We start from the raw sequence: 20,550 nt of genomic DNA, 5'->3' as shown, positions 1-20,550 counted from the left end.
CCCAAGTTTAACTTGTCTAGAGATGATTGCATTTTATTATTGAACCGCCAAGCTACCATGCCGCTATGGCTCCAGTATGCAATTCCTTACTGAAGCATAATCTCTTAGAACTTTCGTTAATTTACACTTGACACTGGAAATAGCCCACGTTCGATATATTTCAATTTTATCATGACTCCGAGACTTTAGGGTCAAAAGTGCAAATTTTTCAAGACCCTATGATTGTCTCGCAATTCCCAGAAGGTACTTGAGCCTAAAGAAAACCAAACCAAGTATAGAAAAATGACCAGAAAGCCTCGGAGTCATGTTAGAATTTTAAAATATATCGAACGTGGGCTATTGCCCCCATTCGAAATTCGGCAGTAGTAATCGGAAAAAAAATCGTACAATTTCGGCATTCGTTGCCCTTTCGAATCGTCGAAGTTCTGTGAACTTGTACCCAGGTGTTCTCGTCCACTACCGGCGCCTCGATATCATGTTAAATATGGCCGCCGCTTGAAGTCGAAGGAATCGAAGTTGAACGTTTTTTCTTTATTTTGATCAACATGCCTGCTATCGGAGTTATTTATCCTCCTCCGGAGGTGAGAAGTATCTTTGATAGTTGTTTTATATGATATTGATTGTAATTGTTAGTCTCTTCGTCTTTGTCCATACATCACATTGGTCTTTGCTTTATTCAATTCACTGGCGCTTGCAAATGAACCTACATATTTCTTCACTTCTAACGTAGCTGTTGATTCCTGTGTAGCAGCTGTGTGTTGATCTAGAATTCTACATTGCACTTATACGAAGTTAGGCGATGCCAAAGGTTCAATAGTAGGATGGGATAAGAGGCAAATTCGCTAGAAAACAGGCTAAAGCGAATCCTAGTTCTCGATGTACTCGTATGCATATAAGCGTTATTGTGCGCTTCTTACGAGTAACGTACGTACGCATGAGGCGCTGGTCGAGATTGAACGTGTTCTGAAATTGATTCCGCTTCTCATTACATAAGCAGAGTCGAAACAAACTGTCTCTCCGTAGACTCCGAGAGAAATTCCACAGAATGTTGAATTTACATCCTCAGGCAAGTTGAGAGCGATTCCTTTTCCTTGGTAGGTGGAAAAGTTTCAATTTATAAACATTTTGAGTCCTTAACAATATAATCAGATATTGTTGACAAGACTGCAAGCTTTGTTGCAAGAAATGGTAAGTATCTTTTGCTGGGTATATCCATAGTGATACTTCTAACCAATTGAGAAACTATTTAGTTTTTTTACTGGTGTTATTATAGGGGTGGATGGCACATGTGCTTACACTGTATAAGACATTGAGTGACTCCTGTTGTAATGTCATATTCTCCATTATTTACAAGCAGTTACAGAGATGAGGCTATGTATATTGTGAAGTGTTATGCAGATCAAACAAGGGTGTTATCCACCTTGGCTTTCAGTCTCATGATAACAGCCTTTGCAATTCAGCTTAACCACACCAAATCTAAAACATCTTAAGCTGTTTTGTTAAACATTAGACACGGTTTAAAATTGTTTCCTTCATAAAAGCTGATTACTGACTTAAGTTAATTGTGAACGTAGTGCAAATTACAAAACATGTTGAATTTCATTTAAATCCTGTGTAAAAACCTATGTTCCAGTTTACCTTGTATATTCAGTGATTTTGTTACAAATAGTTATGGTGAGTCCTGGGACTCAATGTAAAAAATAGTGAGTCCAAGTCCCGAACCAATGAGTCCCAGTTAAAATAACAAAAAAGAGTCCGAAATTGAAAATGCTTGGGCCTTTATGTAACCGGACAATTAACCTGAAGACAGATGCCAAAACTCTGCATATTTACAGTATACAAAAATTAAAGTATAGTCCTTCTATTTAAAAGCAAAACAAAGTCTAAAAGAAATATGTACCGTTAGACAACAGCCATAATAACTGCCACAGCAATTACACGAACGGGCCGGATATTTTTACAATTTATTGATACATACAGGTCTGTTTGTTCCGATCAATTGATCGCTCGATCAATCTTTGTGTCCTACGGGATGCATGCCATGAGTTATTCTGTGTCTTTGGGGATTTTTATACGTCAAGGACGCAGGATGCAGAGGATCCAAAATCACTGTATACTTTACATTTTTTTAACATCTGGTGTGATGAAATATGATGTCAAAGCAGCTAGGGTGCCATGCTTCTGGCTTCGTATAAGTGGGATATTTTTTACTCTAATCTTCAAACAAGAAAGAATAATAAGCGTACACAACTGTACAAATTAAAAAGTTACTGAAGTATCCAACACCTGTCTTCTAAACAGATAACTTGTTTTATGTTTTTAATTCCTATTATTAGTGCTGCAGAATTTTGATAAAGAATAAAGTGTTATTTTCTTTGTACAAACTGCATCTTGAAAATGATTATTATTATTTTTTAGTAATTGAAACTATTGTAATAATGACAATGTTATTAGAACACAATCTTGTGCTTGTGCCTTTAGGTCCAGAATTTGAATCAAGAATCAGGCAAAATGAAATTAATAATCCAAAGTTTAACTTCCTAAATCCTGGAGATCCCTACCATGCATACTTCCAGCAAAAAGTTGCTGATATAAAAGAACAGGATGGGAAAGGTGAGACCAACATAAATTTTACATTATAGTGTTGCACTATCCTTGCTTTGTCTTGTGACATTCACCATAATAATTATTAATTTTTGTTTATACTGTTAAATGATGTACACAGCATAGTGTACATGTATTTATCAGTTCTAGCCTGGACAGTTCCGTGTACTTTTGGTTAGCAAGATAAGATGTATCTATATTATTAAAATATGTAAAAGTGCTATCATGTTAATATATATTTAGGTGTTCTGGACTACATCTTACAGCTGTACAGGTACAAGTAATGTTCTGATGGTACTGCTGCAATATTATATTAAGAAATTCAAAATAAGTTGTGAACTTCCTTTAGTTGATACAGTGTACATGACATGTGGTTTTAAACAGATATTACATGTTAATGTGGTCAGGTTTGAAACTTCCTGTTCACACTGTTTTATCACTCCAGCTGTAGGACTTGATCAGAAAATCAAATACCCATTAAGTTTCTAAGTTTTCTTTTTTTCCAAGATCCATACAGGAATGGAACAGGCTGCCAAGACAAACAGCATTGGCAAAATCCCTTAAATCTTTTATGAAAGCTGTACATGTATTAAAAAGATTCATTGTTATATAGCTGGAAGTTTTTCCCAACAGCGTATGCTCTCATTGGTTACTTTGAGGTCACATGACATCTAACAATGAGACTTTTTCCTGTTAAAATCTCTGAGCAGGCAACATTGCAAAATCTGTGATGTCAGAGGGTAACAGTGCAATGTAGCTAACAAATGTTGACTGTCAACGGCCATTACAGCAAGGTTTACAGCTTCAAAATTTCCAACTATATAACATTAATCACTTATAAACTGGTCTCTCAGGAAACAGCTTATTTGTTTTCCCTGGAATCCCAAATACCAAAGATTGGTATTCAAGTTGGCGGGTAAATACAACAAGTTGGTGGGGAATCAAACAGCAGAATCAAACAGGGATTTCTTTTGGTTCTATTTTTGGTTTATTTTTCTAGGGAAGTAGCTGGGGGCCTCGTTCATAGTAGCCAGGGGAAATTCCCGGCCCCTGGCTCTTAGTGACAGCCATTATCAGCGTGCAAAGAAAGTAGTGTCCGATAGCTCGGGGCTAGTGGATTTTGCTATCGGGCTAGTGAATTCTGTATTAACTTGCCCGATGGGCAAGTGATGTTTTATGAGGAATTTGAATAATAGAAGAACAAAAAGTTTTTGGGGCTAGTTGAAATGATGTCTGGGCTAGTAAATGCTAGCTTCAGCTTGCCCGAATGGCAAGCTGTAAAAATGATTTTCTTTGCACCCTGCATTATGGTAAATAAATAAATAAAATTAATAAATAAAGAAGTATTCTTTTGTGGTCCAGATAATTAATTTAAGACAATGTATATTTTTGATTTGTTTTCAGCTCAAGAGCTTATTCCAACAGCTCCAGCTCCTCAAAAGGTGAGGATTTACAATGTACTTGTGTATGTTACAGGTCAAATTTAATTTCAGTTTATTTTTTATTTAACCTACAAAATTACTGTAGTTTGATTCTCCATTCCTTTGCCTCCTGGCACTAGGGGATAAAAGCAATTAGCTAGAATCAATCTTGGTTAAAGAAAAATCAACATGAAATTTGACCGGCAAGTGATGAAAGTCATAATTGTTTGTACTGTATTAAATTAATGATGATGCTTTGCTTACATCTCAGCCAAAACCTTTGATGCAACAAACTCCAGTAACTATTGCTGAACCACCTGTACCCAAAGAGCCTCCCCCAGAGTTTGAGTTCCTGGCTGATCCACCCACCATATCTGCACTAGACCTGTATGTATTCTAAAATTGAAAGTTAAGATTTATCATTATCAGCTTCAATACATAGCCACTTGGAAAGACACCATTATTTAGGATCTTGGAGTCGAAATTTTCTATCCTAATTAAAAGGTGCATCATTTCCCAAATGATGATGGACAACATCCGTAGTAAACATTACATAACATCCCCTGTTAGTTAGTTTAGTGGAAACTTCCCAATGGTCATATTTTCATTTTAGTTCATACATGTATGTAGCAAAATGGTAAACAGCTCAGCGTGAACTATTGGGTTATGTGTGTACAAGGGAGTTTGCTAGGCAAGCTGAAAGAAGTGTAAGAAACATATCAAGCAATACATATGTAGCTAAGTGTGACTCTAGCTTCTTGGCATTAGCAATTCTCTCAAGTGCAGCCATAACTCAATAGTAGATGCTGAGTTTTTTACCATTTGTTACATAGTAAAATCAAATATATGTGATTGTACTCCTACCTTTTGTAAAAGAACACAATATTTTTGGATTTAGTAAAATAATATAACTGTTGCTTTTCTAGTTTTAGTATTAAGAAGTATGCTCTAGTTTCTATGATTTGAGTTGTTCTGTGAACTTGTGTAGGAACATTGTTAAGCTGACAGCACAGTTTGTGGCAAGAAATGGACGTCAGTTTTTAACCAATCTTATGAACAGAGAACAGGTACGTGTAGACTACAGTACATGGTAGTATCATTGGAGTAAAGCTTTTGTTTGGACAAATAATTACTCAGAATAGACCCTCCCATGTCCAGCCATCTTGACCAAATAAACTTGGTCAAAAACGTTTTTGTAATATGGCCACTCCTTGGAAACATTATTTTTTTTGACGCACTAAAGTAGAAAATTCCATGTGGTAGGCAAGGTGTAGGCAATGTGTCTTGCCTACACTGGTAGCTAATCAGGACACATGATTTGCTTTATCTTGCTCCCTCATAAAAGCAACCATAATAATAAGAATAAACAATTGAAAGTATAATTTATCATGCTGTTTAATAGTAGCATTTGTAGCAGCAAGTGGCAAGTTTTGTAACCTGAAGCGGACTTACATATCCTTTGTTTTGTTTTTTTTGGTATTATTTTAACTGACTGTTGGATTTTTTTTTTATAGCGGAACTATCAGTTTGACTTCTTACGTCCCCAGCACAGTCTGTTCAACTACTTCACCAAACTTGTAGAACAGTACACAAAGGTGAGACCTCAAGTATACTTCTGACAGTGAACTGTTACAATGCAGTACGTATGTAGCTCTAGCAAGTATGGTAACAGCTACATTGTGTGTGTGCTTTTGACTTGATGTTTATTTTAGTAAGCCAAGAAAGCATTCTACACCACACAAACCCGAAGTGTGCCAAACTTGAATTATGACATTGTGTAGCATCTCCTCAGATACAATGTAACTTAAGATGCCTTGCTAGTATGGGCAACCCTTTGTAAGTTTTTAATGTAAAATTCAGCACAGCCTGTTATTAAGGGTCAGCAGCCATTGATTGATTTGTCTGCCTTTAGGACTTATGAGCCATGGCTGCTTAGTTACATGCGGAAATATTTTAACACTAATCAAGGCAGAAAATGTCAAATCCCAAACTGCTTTTCCCACCCCTCTACTTACATACATATGTACTTCAATGTAATAGAAGCTGTGCTACACTTTTTGGCAGGAGTTCCAGTTTCTTTATTATTTTGTTCTACTTTAATTTGTTCTTTTTTTTATGGAATTACCTGTTTTGTTTTACTAGGTTCTGATTCCACCAAGTGATGTAAAAGAAAAGTTACTAAAAGATGCAAACAAACCTAAAGAGGTGCATACAAGTGCATAATTACATGTGTATTGTGTATTAGAAGCAATTGCATCCATAAGCATTTTTTTTAAAGTTTTCACATTACTATGCAGAATTCTCCGGCTGACATTCAGAAGCGTATGACTATTTTTATTCAGAAGTGGAGCCTCTTTCAAAGTATTCTCCTGTTATGTTACACCTTTCTCCTGCTTCTAGAATTCTTAATAAAAACCCTGACTGAGTAGGACTGTTTGTACAAATTGTAGAAAAGGAATGGTGGCATTCTAAACAGCTCTGTTCATGTAAATGGTTATTGTAGATCTTGGATCGTGTCATGTACCGAGTGGAGTGGATACGTCATCAGGAGAGAGAAAGGAAAAAGCTGGAGGATGAAAAGGAAAAGGAGAGAGGTCAGTTTACTTGCTTGAAATATTATAAATAAGCCGATTTAGCAACAGAATGGGAATGTACATGTAAGTTGACAACACTGTGTGCAAATCAAACAACTGGCCTGACCAATGGCAGAGTGGCAAATTCAGCACAGGAAGTTGCATTTAGTCTTTTTCAAACGCTTTCCTGTCATCAACTGACGTTCCCAGTCTGTTGCTAAATCAGCCAAATATCGATCATGACGAATCACATTCATTTTTTACACTATAACTACATGTATAGTTTATTTAGCATCCTCACCTCCACTAGTAGCACAGCCATTGATTTACTGTGAGTTTTAATTCTGGTGCCCATGAGATGCAGGGATGTCATTAACATTTCAAGTTACCAGGTAAATACTACATGTAGGTGGGGAATTAGACAGGTAAGGATTTCTTTTGGTTATATTTTTAGTCTATTTTCTTATGAAAGTAGCCGGGGGCCACATTTATAGGAGCCGGAGAAAAACCCCTGCTGATAGCCCTGAGTTGGGCACCAGATTTACTGTGCTTATCACAAACGTGCGAACTCTAAAGTTCAAAAGCCGCCTTCACAATTGCGTTTTTTGCTGCCGTCAATCATAATTATGATCACAAGCAACGAACCTTGAAACACAGAAACTCACAAAACGGATCGAAATCCACCAATCAGAAATCACAATCCATGACCTTTTGAACCCGTTAAAGTAACGTTTTGTTTCCTAAGAGGTCCGTTACGATGATTGACAGCAGCGAAAAATGCAATCGTCAGTTGGGTTTTGAACTTCAGAATTTGCATGTTTGTGAAAAGTGCAGTAAAGAGATGTCCATTTTTTGCTTGGGGACATGAAAATTTTTAACAATGCTTGGAAAGTTGAATGTATGCTCTAGAATCTTGCATCTGCTGCAGTTTATGTATACTAAGCAAAATGCATGCAACATTTGCATGGTATGATTTTGTTAATTCAAGTCTTACAACTGATATTTGTTTTTTCTTTTTTGTCCACAGTTGCCTTTGCCTCAGTGGACTGGCACGACTTTGTTGTTGTAGAAACAGTGGACTTCAAAGACAGTGAAACAGGTAAAACCATCATAAATCATGATATACCATGTGATTATGTGGATTGGTGAGTGCCATATTAGAAGCACTTAGAAGTGTGTTGATAAACACTTTATAGCAAGGTGTCTACAGTCTTTTAGTGACTGCATTGAGCAATACATACATGTAATACAACCGTCTATAACATACCGTTGAACAGGTTAAATTTTACCTTGGATTTAATTTCAGCTTACTTTGTTACAAAAGAGAAAAATAAGGGTGCACTCTAGGTAGGGAAGCATAAGGCACCTGGGAATACTTTGACTTGAGGAGGACTGAAATAATAATATTATTATTGATTTTTAGCAATATTATATTTTGACTTGATTTGTTTCTGTAGCACCATTATGACATGTTTATCTATTTTTTGAGATGAAGAGATTTTATTATCTTCTTGTTACTCAAAAATACGTACATTGTGAACTGTATTTGCATCCTACTCATTTGATTCCGTAGTTAAGAAATTAAAAGTACATGTGATTGTTTTCTTTAGCTAACTTACCACCACCAGTGAGTAAAGAACAGCTTGGAGCAAGAATATTGGCACAAGAGAGATATGAGCAGATTCAGGTAATAGCAGATTGCAGAGTGACCTATCCCTATCAAAAGCCCTTGCTGAGAGATGTTATTTGTTTATTTATTTATTTATTTTTTTATTTATCTTTTGTCTTTGTTCCATACAATCTGCAACTTTGCAAAGTATACTTTAGACTTGCCACAAATCGACCTTGTGAGTTTCACAGCAGAAAAGCTGTTAAGTGGGCTGAGCAATCTTTTAGGCTACTTTACACACTCGTCCTTGCCGCATACTCAGCGAATGTTTATTTAGCACATACCTGCACTTACTGTTAGTATTTAGTACATATCACTTCCTGAAATTTAGTTTCATGTAGTACACTGTAGTTCTAGTTCTGTTATACTGGTAATCAGATCATTTATAGATTCTCTCTCATTCTTTTTCTTCCTTTTTTGTATTTTTTAGGTTGACGTCCAGGCCCCACTTGTTCAAAAGGAGGATAACGCTATCCACCCCACAAATCACTGTCCGCTGGATAACGTAATTGGTTTCCTAAACACTTATCCGCTGGATAGCGCTATCCAACTTTCGACCAACAGGAGCCAGACGAAAAAATGAGGACAACATATTTTTTTTATAATTTATGTGATAAATACATGTAAGTCACAAAAATTAGTATTTCAATGAGTGAATCGATTATTTTATTTAACAGGAGGAAGGAGGCGCCCCTGAGGATATGGAAGTTAACATGGATGTAGAGATGGAAGTTGATGAACCGGAGCCCCCAGTCCTCTCCATTCCACCACCACCACCTCCCCCCAAGGATTCAATTGCAGTAAGTCACCTTAGCCGTTTAGGAAATCTTGCAGCTTTAGAATGATAGTGTTACGAACAGCACACGAGTTGCAGAATACCTTAGTGTTTTAATGTGTTTGAGGAAAACTGCTACACAAACCTTTTACTCAACTCTGTAGGAGGAAAACAAGGCTCTGTAACTTGGTGATTAGGTGGAGAAACTGATTCGTTAACGTGCATTCCTCTGAGTCCAGATTATTTTTTAAAACAACCTTTACTCCCTTGAATGGCAAGAAACATGGATGGACACTTTTTGGAAAAGTTCGAAAACTGTTCATGGAAAACTGCGTAAAAATAATCATAAAGAAAGGAAGAAAACGAGTACCGTCCACTCCCGATAACTCAACCTTCAAGGAAAATTAAAAATAAGCGAATTTAAACAAATGAGATGGAGTAGGGATGAAATTATCATGCAATAATTGACGTGGGTTTGATATATCGAAGGCAGAAACGCAGGAAAGATTACAGCTGTGACATGTATTTGTCTGCGCATGCCCTGTCGTATCTTTGGTGCTTGAATGTTATTTTTTCATGTCCATTTTGCAGAAGGATACAGACCTAAGCGAGGTACCTCTTCCGCCTGCCCCGTCTGAGCCCGGCCCCAAACCACCCTTACCTCCCACAGCCCCTGGAGCAAACATCCAGATCCGACGAGGCTACGACCCTAAGGCACCGAAAGCGGCTCCAGCTGTTGTGCCCTCTGACAAATTCCTCATCTCTCCCATCACCGGCGAGCGTGTGCCGGCTGAGAGTATGGCTGAACATATGAAGATCAGTCTGCTGGATCCACGATGGAGAGAACAGCGCGATCGAGTGTTACAGGAGAAGAAAGAACAGGAGCAGGTCTTCGCTGAGGGTAAGATTTCCAAACATTAAAATAACTGCTTTAAACATTAAAAAGAAGATATAAATAACACAGCAAATAAAAAGGGAGGCGCGGATGGACAGAAACGGATTGCGATGGGTTTTTTTGGTATAATGCTTAGGATCAACGTTTTTTTTTACTCGAAGCTCAGATATATATAGTCATTTACAAGTAATTTCTCAAGTTCTATAGCGAATAAGGACGCGAAATTGGAATTATTAGGCTGATTTAACAACAGAACGGGAACGTCAGTTGACGACGGTGCGCGCAAATCAAACAACTGGCTTGACCAATGGTAGAACGACAAAATGGGCACCGGAATTCGAGTTTAGTCCTTTCCGCGCGCTTTCCCGTCGTCAAATGACGTTCCCGATAAAATGATGTCGACAGCCGTGACGTCACAGCCCCTTTGAAGACTGAGGTCACCGTATAACCAGTGGACACTTTGTTGGCCGCTTATTAGAGGTTCGACTATAGTTCGCTCTTGATGAAGTCAGGTTCAATTTATTGAGAAAAGACTGGGAAAAAAGTTTCTGTTGCTGTTGCAATTGTTGTATTACAGGAATGTCTATTGGAAGCAGTCTGAAGCAGCTGGCTGAGCGTCGTACGGATATCTTCGGTGCTGGAGACGAAGAGACGGTGATTGGTAAGAAGATCGGCGAAGAAGATACCCGTAAACCAGAGAAAGTGACGTGGGATGGTCACACAGCCTCCATGGCTGCTACCTCTCGCTTGGCTCAACAAGGCGTCACTTTAGAGCAACAGATTGAGGCTATTCACAAATCCAAAGGACTGACGTGAGTGACGTGCTGATCAAATGTTCTGAACACATGAGCCCCGGTCAGGCATTCTCAACATACATGTAGTCTTTATCGTTGGAAACTGGAGGGTACCTTTTCGGGCAAAATCGTTGCAGGCAATACATGTTTAAATGAGAAAGCGAAAGCCATCGGTTACTCACTGTACACCTACCAAACCAGTCCAGAAGCATTTGAATTCCCTTTTTCCTGATTATTATTGGTCAAAAGAAAAAAATGATTTCTGGCCAACCATAGGCGTTAATTCAAATGCTTCGTTCTGGAACCGCTTTGACCAGAGGTACTGGCAAGGACCCCCTTCTTCTTTGAAACTTTTTCAGTGAATGCTCCTTCTCGGTTAGCGTTTCTTGGCTCTCGAGGATGTGCAGTGTCAACATTGGCACTTTACAGCGAAAATGCTGAGACAATGTTGGGAGAGTTCGCCTTAAGCATAGTGGAGTCACCTAATTTAGCCAACTTCAGCGGCCATTAGGAACTGTCAACCAAATCTTAAACGGTGCCGGAAGTTCATGGGGGTTTTAAAACTATTTCGCCAGTCAGTATTTTAGAGTTCATCGCTCTTTTTTTTTTGAACTTTGTCTTATGAGGACTATTAAAGTAACCAGACATACTACGTTGATTCAAAGCTGCGAGGAATAGGCCAGTTTCACACGTAGCCAAGGCTGAGGGGTATAAAACAAAAGACATCGCGTTGAGAATCAGGGATGAACAATTCATTTCTTTTCTCTTATTCCCCTCAGCCTCGGAGCTAAGTATGAATGTCAATAATTCGAAACTGGCGTATTAAATTTTCATTGCTAACCAGTAATTGGTAAAACTAACCTGGTTAGTTTACCAATCACTGGTCAACAGAATGAGCTAAACCTGCCTGAAGAAGCGCGCTTACTTGGATATGAGAAGTGCAAATATAATATCCGCTCAAAACTTCAAATCATGCTCGTTAAATCCCTTTAACCTACCCCACTTTTACGGCTAACGAAGACCATTTGGCCATAGGGACTTCTATGTAAAGGGTTCTTTGCCCATTTTCTCTTTTGTTAGACCGAAAGGTACTCACTTGAAACTTAATGTTCGCTGTTGCTTTCCAGGCCATCAGAAGAGAGAGAACGAATCGGTCCGAAAGTTCCCGACCACGAAAAACCGGAAACAAACCGACCGCCGACTACAGCCATCCCACCCCCTCCCTCTATGAGTACAAAACCTATAACGTCAGCACCACCTCCTCCCCCCTTGTCAACGATGATGAATTTGCCGCCGCCTCCACCCATCCTTCCACCTGGTGGTCCTCCACGGTTTATGGGTAAGTTATTGTATATTCTGACGGTGCTAAGAAAGTATAAACACGGCAAATCGACAAACGGACGGCTAAGGTGTGTCCAGCACTGAGTGGCATAACAAATTGGCTATTTTCAGTTTGCCCAGACTGCGTCGCGGTGGCTGTATTAAATGCACTTCAGAACTGTTTTAAGGACGCTATCGCCTCGTTTATTGGCTGTTACAAAGTTGGGCTGCAAGCTGGGTCAAACCAATGCCACAGAGCAATCTGATATAGCTCCGACCCAGTCCCACTAAAAACCTTACATACCTCGCTCTTATTTATTTATTTACTTTTTGGCCGAGATAACGCATATTATTTTCTGTGTAATCAGAGGCCATGTTTTATTTTGAAAGCGAAGTAAGGTTGTGGGAGTGGAAAGTGCAATCAATAGGTTAGTATAAGACTGACAGGGCGATGTTAGTGGGGCTCACAACCCAGGCAAGTTTTAGGATCCGCACCTGGAGTGTGCCTCATTTAGTGCCTGTACCAGAAGAGATAAATGTCCAAAACATAGCGAAGTTCTTGGAACAATTCATGTCTCGTTAGATAGGACTTGAAACCTCTTTTTTTCATTTTTCAAGCGAACACTTCAGAAAAGTAAGTGTTGTCCTAGTCTGAAATGTCAGCTGTCTCCTCGCATGGAGACCTCGCGGGGAGGAGACGGCTGACATGTCAGACTAGTGTAGCCCTCCAGCTCATCTAAACGTGTATCTTTTTTATCCTCAGGAATACCGCCCCCGCCACCCCCGGGTGGTCTCCCAAGGATGCCACCCCCTATGTTTGTGAACCCGAACCCCCCTGTTGCTCCCCCCATGCCAAACAAACGGGACGCAGAAGGAGAAGATATGGGTGGTAAGAAGTCCAGAGCTGAACCTGCTGAAGCAAATCTTATCCCTGAAGATGTCTTCCTCTCTTCCAACCCAGGCCAAGTCACCTTTGGTGTCCAGATTCCTCTCATGCCAGACAAGGCCGAGTGGAAACTGGATGGCAACACCATTAGGCTCACCTTGCCTCTTACAGACCAGGTAAGAATCGAACTTGTGTCGAGCTTTTTTATCTCGGCAATGTGTGTTGCGTGGTAAATATGGCTCCTTAGTTGTGCAAAGTCCAGTTTTATGGGACTTCGGTGTTTAGATGGTCCCTTCAAAAAAACCCAGACTGCTTCTATTACGTGAATTGCAATACTGTACAATTTGGATTTAGAGGGCGAAAGGGTTCTCTTCTTTTGTATTGCCAAGAAAAAAATGTTTGTAATTATGCAGTAGTTTGGCGCAGAGATTATTTCATGGTAAACCAGGAGATAATTTTTCATGTTTCAGTTGCTTTCATTTATGCATAAAGAACTTTATTTCCGTTTGCTGCGGACAATTTCGATATGATGTTATGTGTAGTACAATATGTCTGTTGAAGGCGCTAGAGATCAGGGGACGGACGGCTCGAGAAATTTCTTAAGTAACTTATTAACGCACTACTTAAAACGTCGTATCTTTTAAACACAAAGCAGTCAAATCTTTCATAACGGCCTTCTTGAGGACAGAGATAGGTGCCCCTGTTGTTAAAAGGTGTAAACAAGTGTTGATATATTCGACGGGGCCAAAAAGACGTGGTTGTTACCGAAAGGTAGCCTTTGTAGAGAGGTGTCCGAGCAGAGGATCGCTACTTTGAGAGGATCGCTGCTTTCGGGGTGGCCATTACTTTTGAGAATCTACGCTTTTTGTTGCCAAAACTAACTTTTAATCGGTATAATATTTACTTTTGTAATAATACACTAGTCATGTACGTTTTTTTATGTAGGATGTTCGGTCACCATTGCCGAGAATAGTTTTGATGTTATTTTCATGAATGGCCATTTTTTGTCTTCACAGGTTTCTGTCATTAAGGCAAAACTTCACGAGATAACAGGAATGCCGGCTGGCAAACAAAAACTTCAGCTCGGGGTAAGAAAATCAATGAAAATTTGATTCTCGACTTTAAACTACACAGTAAGTAGGGTTTAAGGGTCATCAAGTGTCTTGGGAAACTGCTCAGATTATCGGCCATGTTCATGTGGGTTGATTGAAGAAAAACTACGCCTTTTCCTCGCAAATTATTAACACAATTGTCTGTTTTGTTTTACAGGGTATCTTCATCAAAGACTCCAACTCATTGGCTTATTATAACGTCACCCCTGCCAGCATAGTACAACTACAACTTAAAGAACGTGGAGGAAGGAAGAAGTGATTGAAGCAAACTGCCACAACTTGTGCTTAACTTGCCCGCATTTTGTTCAACTAAAACACTGGAATGTTTGTTCTTATCAGTTTTCGTGTGAAAAAACCTAGGCATTGTTACAGTAAGAAGTCTTTTACTGCGGTTAGTTTCTTGTGCAAGGAAAATCTTTTAATGTAAACTCTTTCGATGGTGTGATGACAGCCTCCAGTTCAGGCTGCCCTCTAATTTCTCCCATTATCCTTCGATCGTCCAAGAAGGCAAGAAAACTCAATCCCCTTCGCAGCGTCGTCCTGCGAGAGAGGAAAAGGAGTAGATGAGGAGGGACCCTTTAGGGATCATGAGGTTGAGGAGAACTGAGCGCAAGTACTTAAGTGAACTAGAGGGTGTGATGGAACAATCGTTCTCTCCTCGTCATTTCTCCTGACCTTCCGCAGTACGTGCGTTTGCTTTTCTTTCGCGCGATCTCTCGAATTGAGTAGTGAGGGACTGTACTGCCTGAAACTGGAATCGTGTTTAATGTTTTAGTGCCGCTTTTACGACTTATATTATCTTTTGTAATGTCTATTGTATTAAATGTGACTCGTAAATCTCTGTTATACTGTAAATCGTGGTAGAGCTTTATATTAAAGGCTTGGAATATAGTGAACAAGTATCTCCTTACTGGTGAAAATTGGCTTTTATTGACGATTATTACATTTTTATCATCCTCTTTGTTTGGCTAGCTTAAAATTAGCGATCTTTCGGATCACCAAACAGGTCGGTTTCTACTGTTTATGATGACATGGCTTCGAATCCTGTTTTTTTAAAAGCCTGATGTCAAAAGGGTCAAACGTGTCACAAATGTTCCTGCGTTTTTACACGCGACGTTTTCCATGCGGCCAACCTGGGTAGGGTCTTTTAACACGGTCTGTTGCTAACATTGTCAAGACGGCATATTATAGGGCTATGGCAGAGAAAGAGAGAGAGAAAAAAAGAGTTATCTTTATCTGCAGAGATAGCACTTTAGTTCCATACATTACTTAATTGGATAGCCTGCGAATACAGCCGTTTCTCCTAGCTCCTTGCCGCTAATGACGTTCCTCCTGGTGAAACGTCCCTGGCGGCGTGGAGCTATGAGAAACGGCTCTACTCACAGGCCATTAATTGGCCCGTACAGCGCTCTGGGAGTGGACTCCTTGTTTGAATGACAAGTAGTTTGCCTCGCCTTTTTTTCTTTTTTCGGAAGGGTGGGGGTTGGGGGAGTGGACTATTTCCTTTGTTTATATGGCCAGCTATTGCTTTCCAGTCTCTGGTTGTGTTGTTCTGCACCTTTATTTTCGTTGTTTAGTTTATTTCGCCGGTTCGTAAACCGAGAATCTTCCTGGGTCCAGGGGAAACGGACAAACACTAGAGTCTTAAATAAAGAACAATCAATTAGAGCCCCGCTTAACCTGCCAGCAATCTCCCCGGGGCGCTTTGGCGGCAAGAAAAGGAAGGAGAGCATGCAACTACGTCTCGATACCGGTTATTATTTTTTAAAGGCCCGGCTCTCCTTTTCTCCCCTCGCACGTCCTGGAGATTTCTTCCTTTGCCCTAAAAACACAGGGACTGATCTAGGGGAAGGGTGCAGGGGGTGCGCGCCTCCCCAGAGATGACTTGCGGCTTTCTAATACAACTGATATTCTGCAAAAAAACAAAACACGAGACGAGGTTGAACAATTCATGTTGAACGCTTAACACGTCACGTCACCAGTCATTTATGCCATTTCTTAGTGGTGCGCCCCCTCCTTAGGGCCTGTTTACATGGAGGTGGGGGACCCCGGGTAGGTGAGGTAAAATATGGCGGGTCCGCCCACCTATCATGTAGACGTGATCAAATTAAAATGAGAGATTATATGGACAAAAGGGTTACCCCACCTAAGCGGATTACCTCACCTACCTGGGGTCCCGGCCCCACCTCCATGTTAAAAGCCCCCTAGAAAACTACTGGATCCGTCCCTGAAACAAACCGGCGCCTGCTACGTAGGCAAAAATACTAATTTACACGAGTAACACGCTTGTATGACTTGTACGTTCCCTTGTGCCTTGGATGAAAAATGGTGATTCTTAATTAGTAGCGCATTTGTTTCCACTCGTAGCCCTCTTTTTTTCCGGGCTGGGGGCTTTTCTGTATTAGGGAACTTTAGCATCGACGACGGCAACGGCAGTGAAAACGTCGCTTTTAAAATGAATTCCCGTTTGTAAAAACTTTGTCGCGTTTATTCCAATTTGCTGAATATGGCAAATGTAGGCCAATTTCCCTGATGATGATTTCTTGAGGAACACACTTAGAGAGAGAAAAAGAAATTATTTATACCTTGTTTACGTCCTCCATAAAACTTGCAGTTATAGGCATTTTCACGTCGATCGTCGTGCATGGACAGTAAAGAAATGTACAAAAAAAGCGTGATGCTCGTGCAAAGTTGTTGTTTTGCGTAACAAACCTATTGCTTTTTTGACTGTGCCCTGCATATATAAGTAACATCTTTAAAGAACCAAATAGTAATTACAATCTGAGGCAAGCAGATTTCTCTATACCTAGGTATGAGACAGTCACCTACGGCAAGCACTCTATTAGATATCTAGGGCCTAGGCTATGGACAAAACTACCCAAGAGTATTAGGGACGTCACATCCCTAATGTCGTTTAAAAGCAAGATACGCCAACTCAATATAAGTGAACTTTTAGATGATGGCTGCGCAGGCTGTAGCCTTTGTTCATTTTGACTTCTGTATGTTTTTACTATAAATCTCGTAATTAGATAACTATAGATATTTTACCTACTACTGTATATAGTTTTTAGTTTGTATATTCTCCCCTAATTGGTGTCCCCAAATTAGTAAGGGATTCTTTTTTCCCTGGCTAGACGGCTTTTGACACTTTAATAAAGTTTCTATCTATCTATCTACGTCCTCGTTGCCGTCGCCGTCGCCGCCGCCGTCGCCGCCGCCGTCGCAGGCCGTCGTTGTTGCTAAGGCTCCCTACTGACTCGTTTTACATTGGTTGTAAACCAGACGTAGTTAGATAGACCAGCTGAGGCCTACATAGATCATAAAGATACAAAACAATTCCTAAGACCTTTTGTTACCAATCCAAAAGCAAGGGTCCTGAAAGGGTATACTAGTCCCATGCATTTCCCAGCCACAACTTTTCCTAAATCCGGCATCCAAATTCTTCGAGAAAATGAAGTAAACAGCACAAAAGCAGGGAAATGTTTTCAGGGAGAAATCGGAACATCCCCTAAAACTATGTGTTTCCTCGTTTTGGGATTTTGGGATTTTGTTTGCCTAATGTGATTCGATTCTCTCGCGGTTTTGGTCCTTCAGGCTTTTGTGATTCTATTTTGAGATTTTGAGATTCTGTTTTCATTTTTGCAATCCAGTTTTGAGGTTTTGTCAGTTTCTGTTTTAGGGTTTCATGTTTCTGTTTTTGTTTACCTGCTGTTTAGGGATTTTGCGGGTTTTTTTGTTTGTTTATTTAAATTGTATCATTGGAGGTCTTGTGGTTAATGATTTTCTCTTTTAAATTTTGAGCATTTTTTAATTCCTATTTTGGGTCTTGTCATAGTGGTGCTCGTTTGCTCGTGACGTCACGACGGCCATGTTGGTGGTCAAGAACAAAAGCATTTATCTCCTCTGAGAACTAAACGAGACAAAACTCTATCGTACTGACCGCCTACATAGCCGCCTTGTCACTTGGTTACAAACCAAGAATTTTGATTTTGTGATTGCCATCTGGTTCGGGAAATTTTTGAATTTATTTATTTATTTATTTATTACCATTATTATTATTATTGTTATTATTATTGTATTTCTCTGTTGGGTTCTGTGTTCCTGTTCTTTAGTTTGTGTGCTTGTGTTTGTCTTTGTTTGTTTGTTTTTTCGGGGGGTTCTTTTGTTGTGTTTGTTTCAGTTTTCTTTTCTTTCTGTGCGTTAGTTTTAGCATTTTGCGGTTTTGGGAGTTTTAGGGTTTTCTTATATGTTTTAGCACAGCTGGTTACAGAACTGCTGGGGCGTTACAATATCTGGTAGTCACCCCTTTTGTTATCATAGGTTGTGAATTATGAACGAGTGGGTGGCACCTAATGCGATCATCACATGGAACCAATAAGCTCGGTTCGTGTCCACCATCATTAGCCTTGATTCTGATAAAGTTATATGTATTACCAAGAGCCTACAGTAAGGACCTTCTGAAAAATATGAGACTACTGCAAATATCCTGAACATCAGGCAATGTGACCTCTTGATCAGTCATGAGACGGTTTCGTCACTCGTCCCCACCTCCCACTTCCCATCTCCCCTTCCCCCAAAGACCCCGAAAGATTTTCTCCCGGGTGGCAGTTTAATGCCTTCTTCTTAAGACGTCTGAAGACTTATTTAAAGGGGACACAGTCAGAGAATGAGGAAACATCGGTTTCATTGCTAAATGCGCTCCTGTCCTTTTCTAATGGCAAAAGACATTCCCCCCAAGAGAGACCAGGAGCCGATAACCTGGAGAGACCAGTTGACTTTACATCAACTGAATGAATGTTATTGAGTATCGCCATGACGTTTGCCCGAAACTGGTGTGAGATCTTTGAACATCAGTCCCAACCAAGAGAGGATAAAGCTGTCCCAACTTTTTATTTCCCTGTATTTCACTCTGCCGCCCGTGATACCTTCTAGCAACATGAATTTACTTCAGTTCCTTTGATTAATTTTTGGCGTTTGCAAAGTAGAAAAACAGATGTACTTTACGTTATTTAAAGGATTATTTTTAGCTTTCCGGATTACCTAGATTTTTGCTGGGCTAGAACAATAAAGCAAAACCAACTATAACAGCAGCCGATTTCATTTGTTGAGAAAGTCGTACGGAGCCTTGGTGGCTAGTGGGGGTTTCCAATATTAAAATAAAATGTCGTCCGCACCTAAACGGTCCTCTGCTAAAAATGGTTCTGCAAGGTTCTGCGCGTATTCTGCTCGGTACCTGAAAAAGTCTTCAGTTCTTCCGCGCTATTATAAGTATTTTACAAATAGTGGGAACCCAGGCTTAAGCCCTTAATTCAGCAATAGGATTTCATTTAGCCACTCTTGATTGAGCATAACAAAATTGCAATTCACCTAAATCTGCACAATACCACAAGGGGTTTTTTATTTTTAATAGGATCTTACTGCAAAAAGAAACATCCGGCAAATGCGACATAAGGACTGTGTTTTTCTCTTGGTATCACATTATTATGTCTGATTTTTCGCCAAAATACCACAACACTCTCTCGCTAATCCTATCTTGCCAGCCACACAGGAAAGAATGCTGCTCCTCTGTCTCCATACCCAGTGTGTGTGAGCGAGTGTAACCCCTAAGGAACGTCTGTGTGGAGGCGCGACTGCTGCGAGTTCCCATCAAGAGAGCCGCTGGCCAAGGGTAGAGAAGGCGTCGCGCCCGCGCTAACGTGACAGGGGACAAACGTCTGAGACCGTCTGAGACAAAGAATATAACAAAGACGAGGTTTATGTTGAAATGTTTCTCTCTTCTGAAAAAAAATTATAGCTCTTTTCTGGTTATGTCAGTTGGTAAGCTGAGATGCGAGGTAAGTCATGTTTCCATTTCTGTCTTCATATGAATCACAGTGGCGATAAATGCATCACAACAACAGCCGTGTATTTGTTTCTTTACGCTTTCTGTCAATCTATTTGCGTCATAATTGCCATTAACAGCAAAATAAGCTCAAAGACAAGGATGCAAATTTATTTTGAGAAGTCAATGTTGCCTTCTCCTTCTTTTCCCGTTGAAGTTTGGGATAAGCTTTGAAAAAAAAACGTTTGTGGTTTTACAGATCGTGAGAAATGACTTCCGCTGCTTCTGGAATATGAAATAAAAACGCATACACTCTTCTTGTTCTCATAAGTTTTTGTCAGTTAATTCACAGTGTGCTGAATGAGAATGTTAGTTTTATTCTTGCTAAGTTGCTCATTTTGTGTTCTAATTAAGTCGGGGTATTAAATTTAGAAATTTGTATGACGGATTGGTTTCATTTTCACTTCATGCGTGACAATGCAAATTTCTTGTCGAGTGGTCTGCGGCTCCTCGTTTGAGCGGGGATCCTGAGCGGTGTTCAGCAGGGGATCTCACTGTCTATTGCTGACTTTTTTCTTTCGAAATAAAAGAAGAAGATCCTTCTTGCCTTTTAATTTCCAGAATTAATAAATAATTTTGACATTTTTCGTTTATCTTTTCTTTTTTGTTTGTGGCCTTCT

At 39.8% G+C, this 20,550-nt stretch overlaps 1 protein-coding gene across 1 annotated transcript; it reads left to right on the top strand.

Moving 5' to 3' along the window:
- Positions 1–482: 482 nt before the first annotated feature.
- LOC140928922 (splicing factor 3A subunit 1-like) lies at positions 483–14,948 on the top strand. The gene is made up of 18 exons (XM_073378723.1): positions 483–588; positions 1,150–1,188; positions 2,482–2,613; positions 4,009–4,046; positions 4,297–4,412; positions 5,014–5,092; positions 5,540–5,620; positions 6,168–6,230; positions 6,529–6,619; positions 7,626–7,697; positions 8,209–8,285; positions 8,945–9,067; positions 9,634–9,943; positions 10,515–10,749; positions 11,859–12,070; positions 12,815–13,113; positions 13,954–14,025; positions 14,207–14,948. The coding sequence occupies exons 1-18, from the start codon at positions 546–548 to the stop codon at positions 14,306–14,308; spliced, it is 2,184 nt and encodes a 727-aa protein (XP_073234824.1). The 5' UTR covers positions 483–545; the 3' UTR covers positions 14,309–14,948.
- Positions 14,949–20,550: the final 5,602 nt, after the last annotated feature.

This window comes from Porites lutea, chromosome 2, assembly GCF_958299795.1.
Source record: "Porites lutea chromosome 2, jaPorLute2.1, whole genome shotgun sequence".
Taxonomy (NCBI): Eukaryota; Metazoa; Cnidaria; class Anthozoa; order Scleractinia; family Poritidae; genus Porites; species Porites lutea.
Note: the sequence above shows the minus strand (reverse complement) of the source record. Positions and strands in the feature narration are given on the sequence as shown.

Bases quoted from the DNA above. Each gene is read 5' to 3' on its own strand.
- LOC140928922 (XM_073378723.1), top strand. From the start codon at position 546: ATGCCTGCTATCGGAGTTATTTATCCTCCTCCGGAGGTGAGAA. The intron at 6,231-6,528 runs GTGCATACAAGT...TGGTTATTGTAG, and splicing joins ATGCAAACAAACCTAAAGAG to ATCTTGGATCGTGTCATGTA. The intron at 13,114-13,953 runs GTAAGAATCGAA...TTGTCTTCACAG, and splicing joins CCTTGCCTCTTACAGACCAG to GTTTCTGTCATTAAGGCAAA.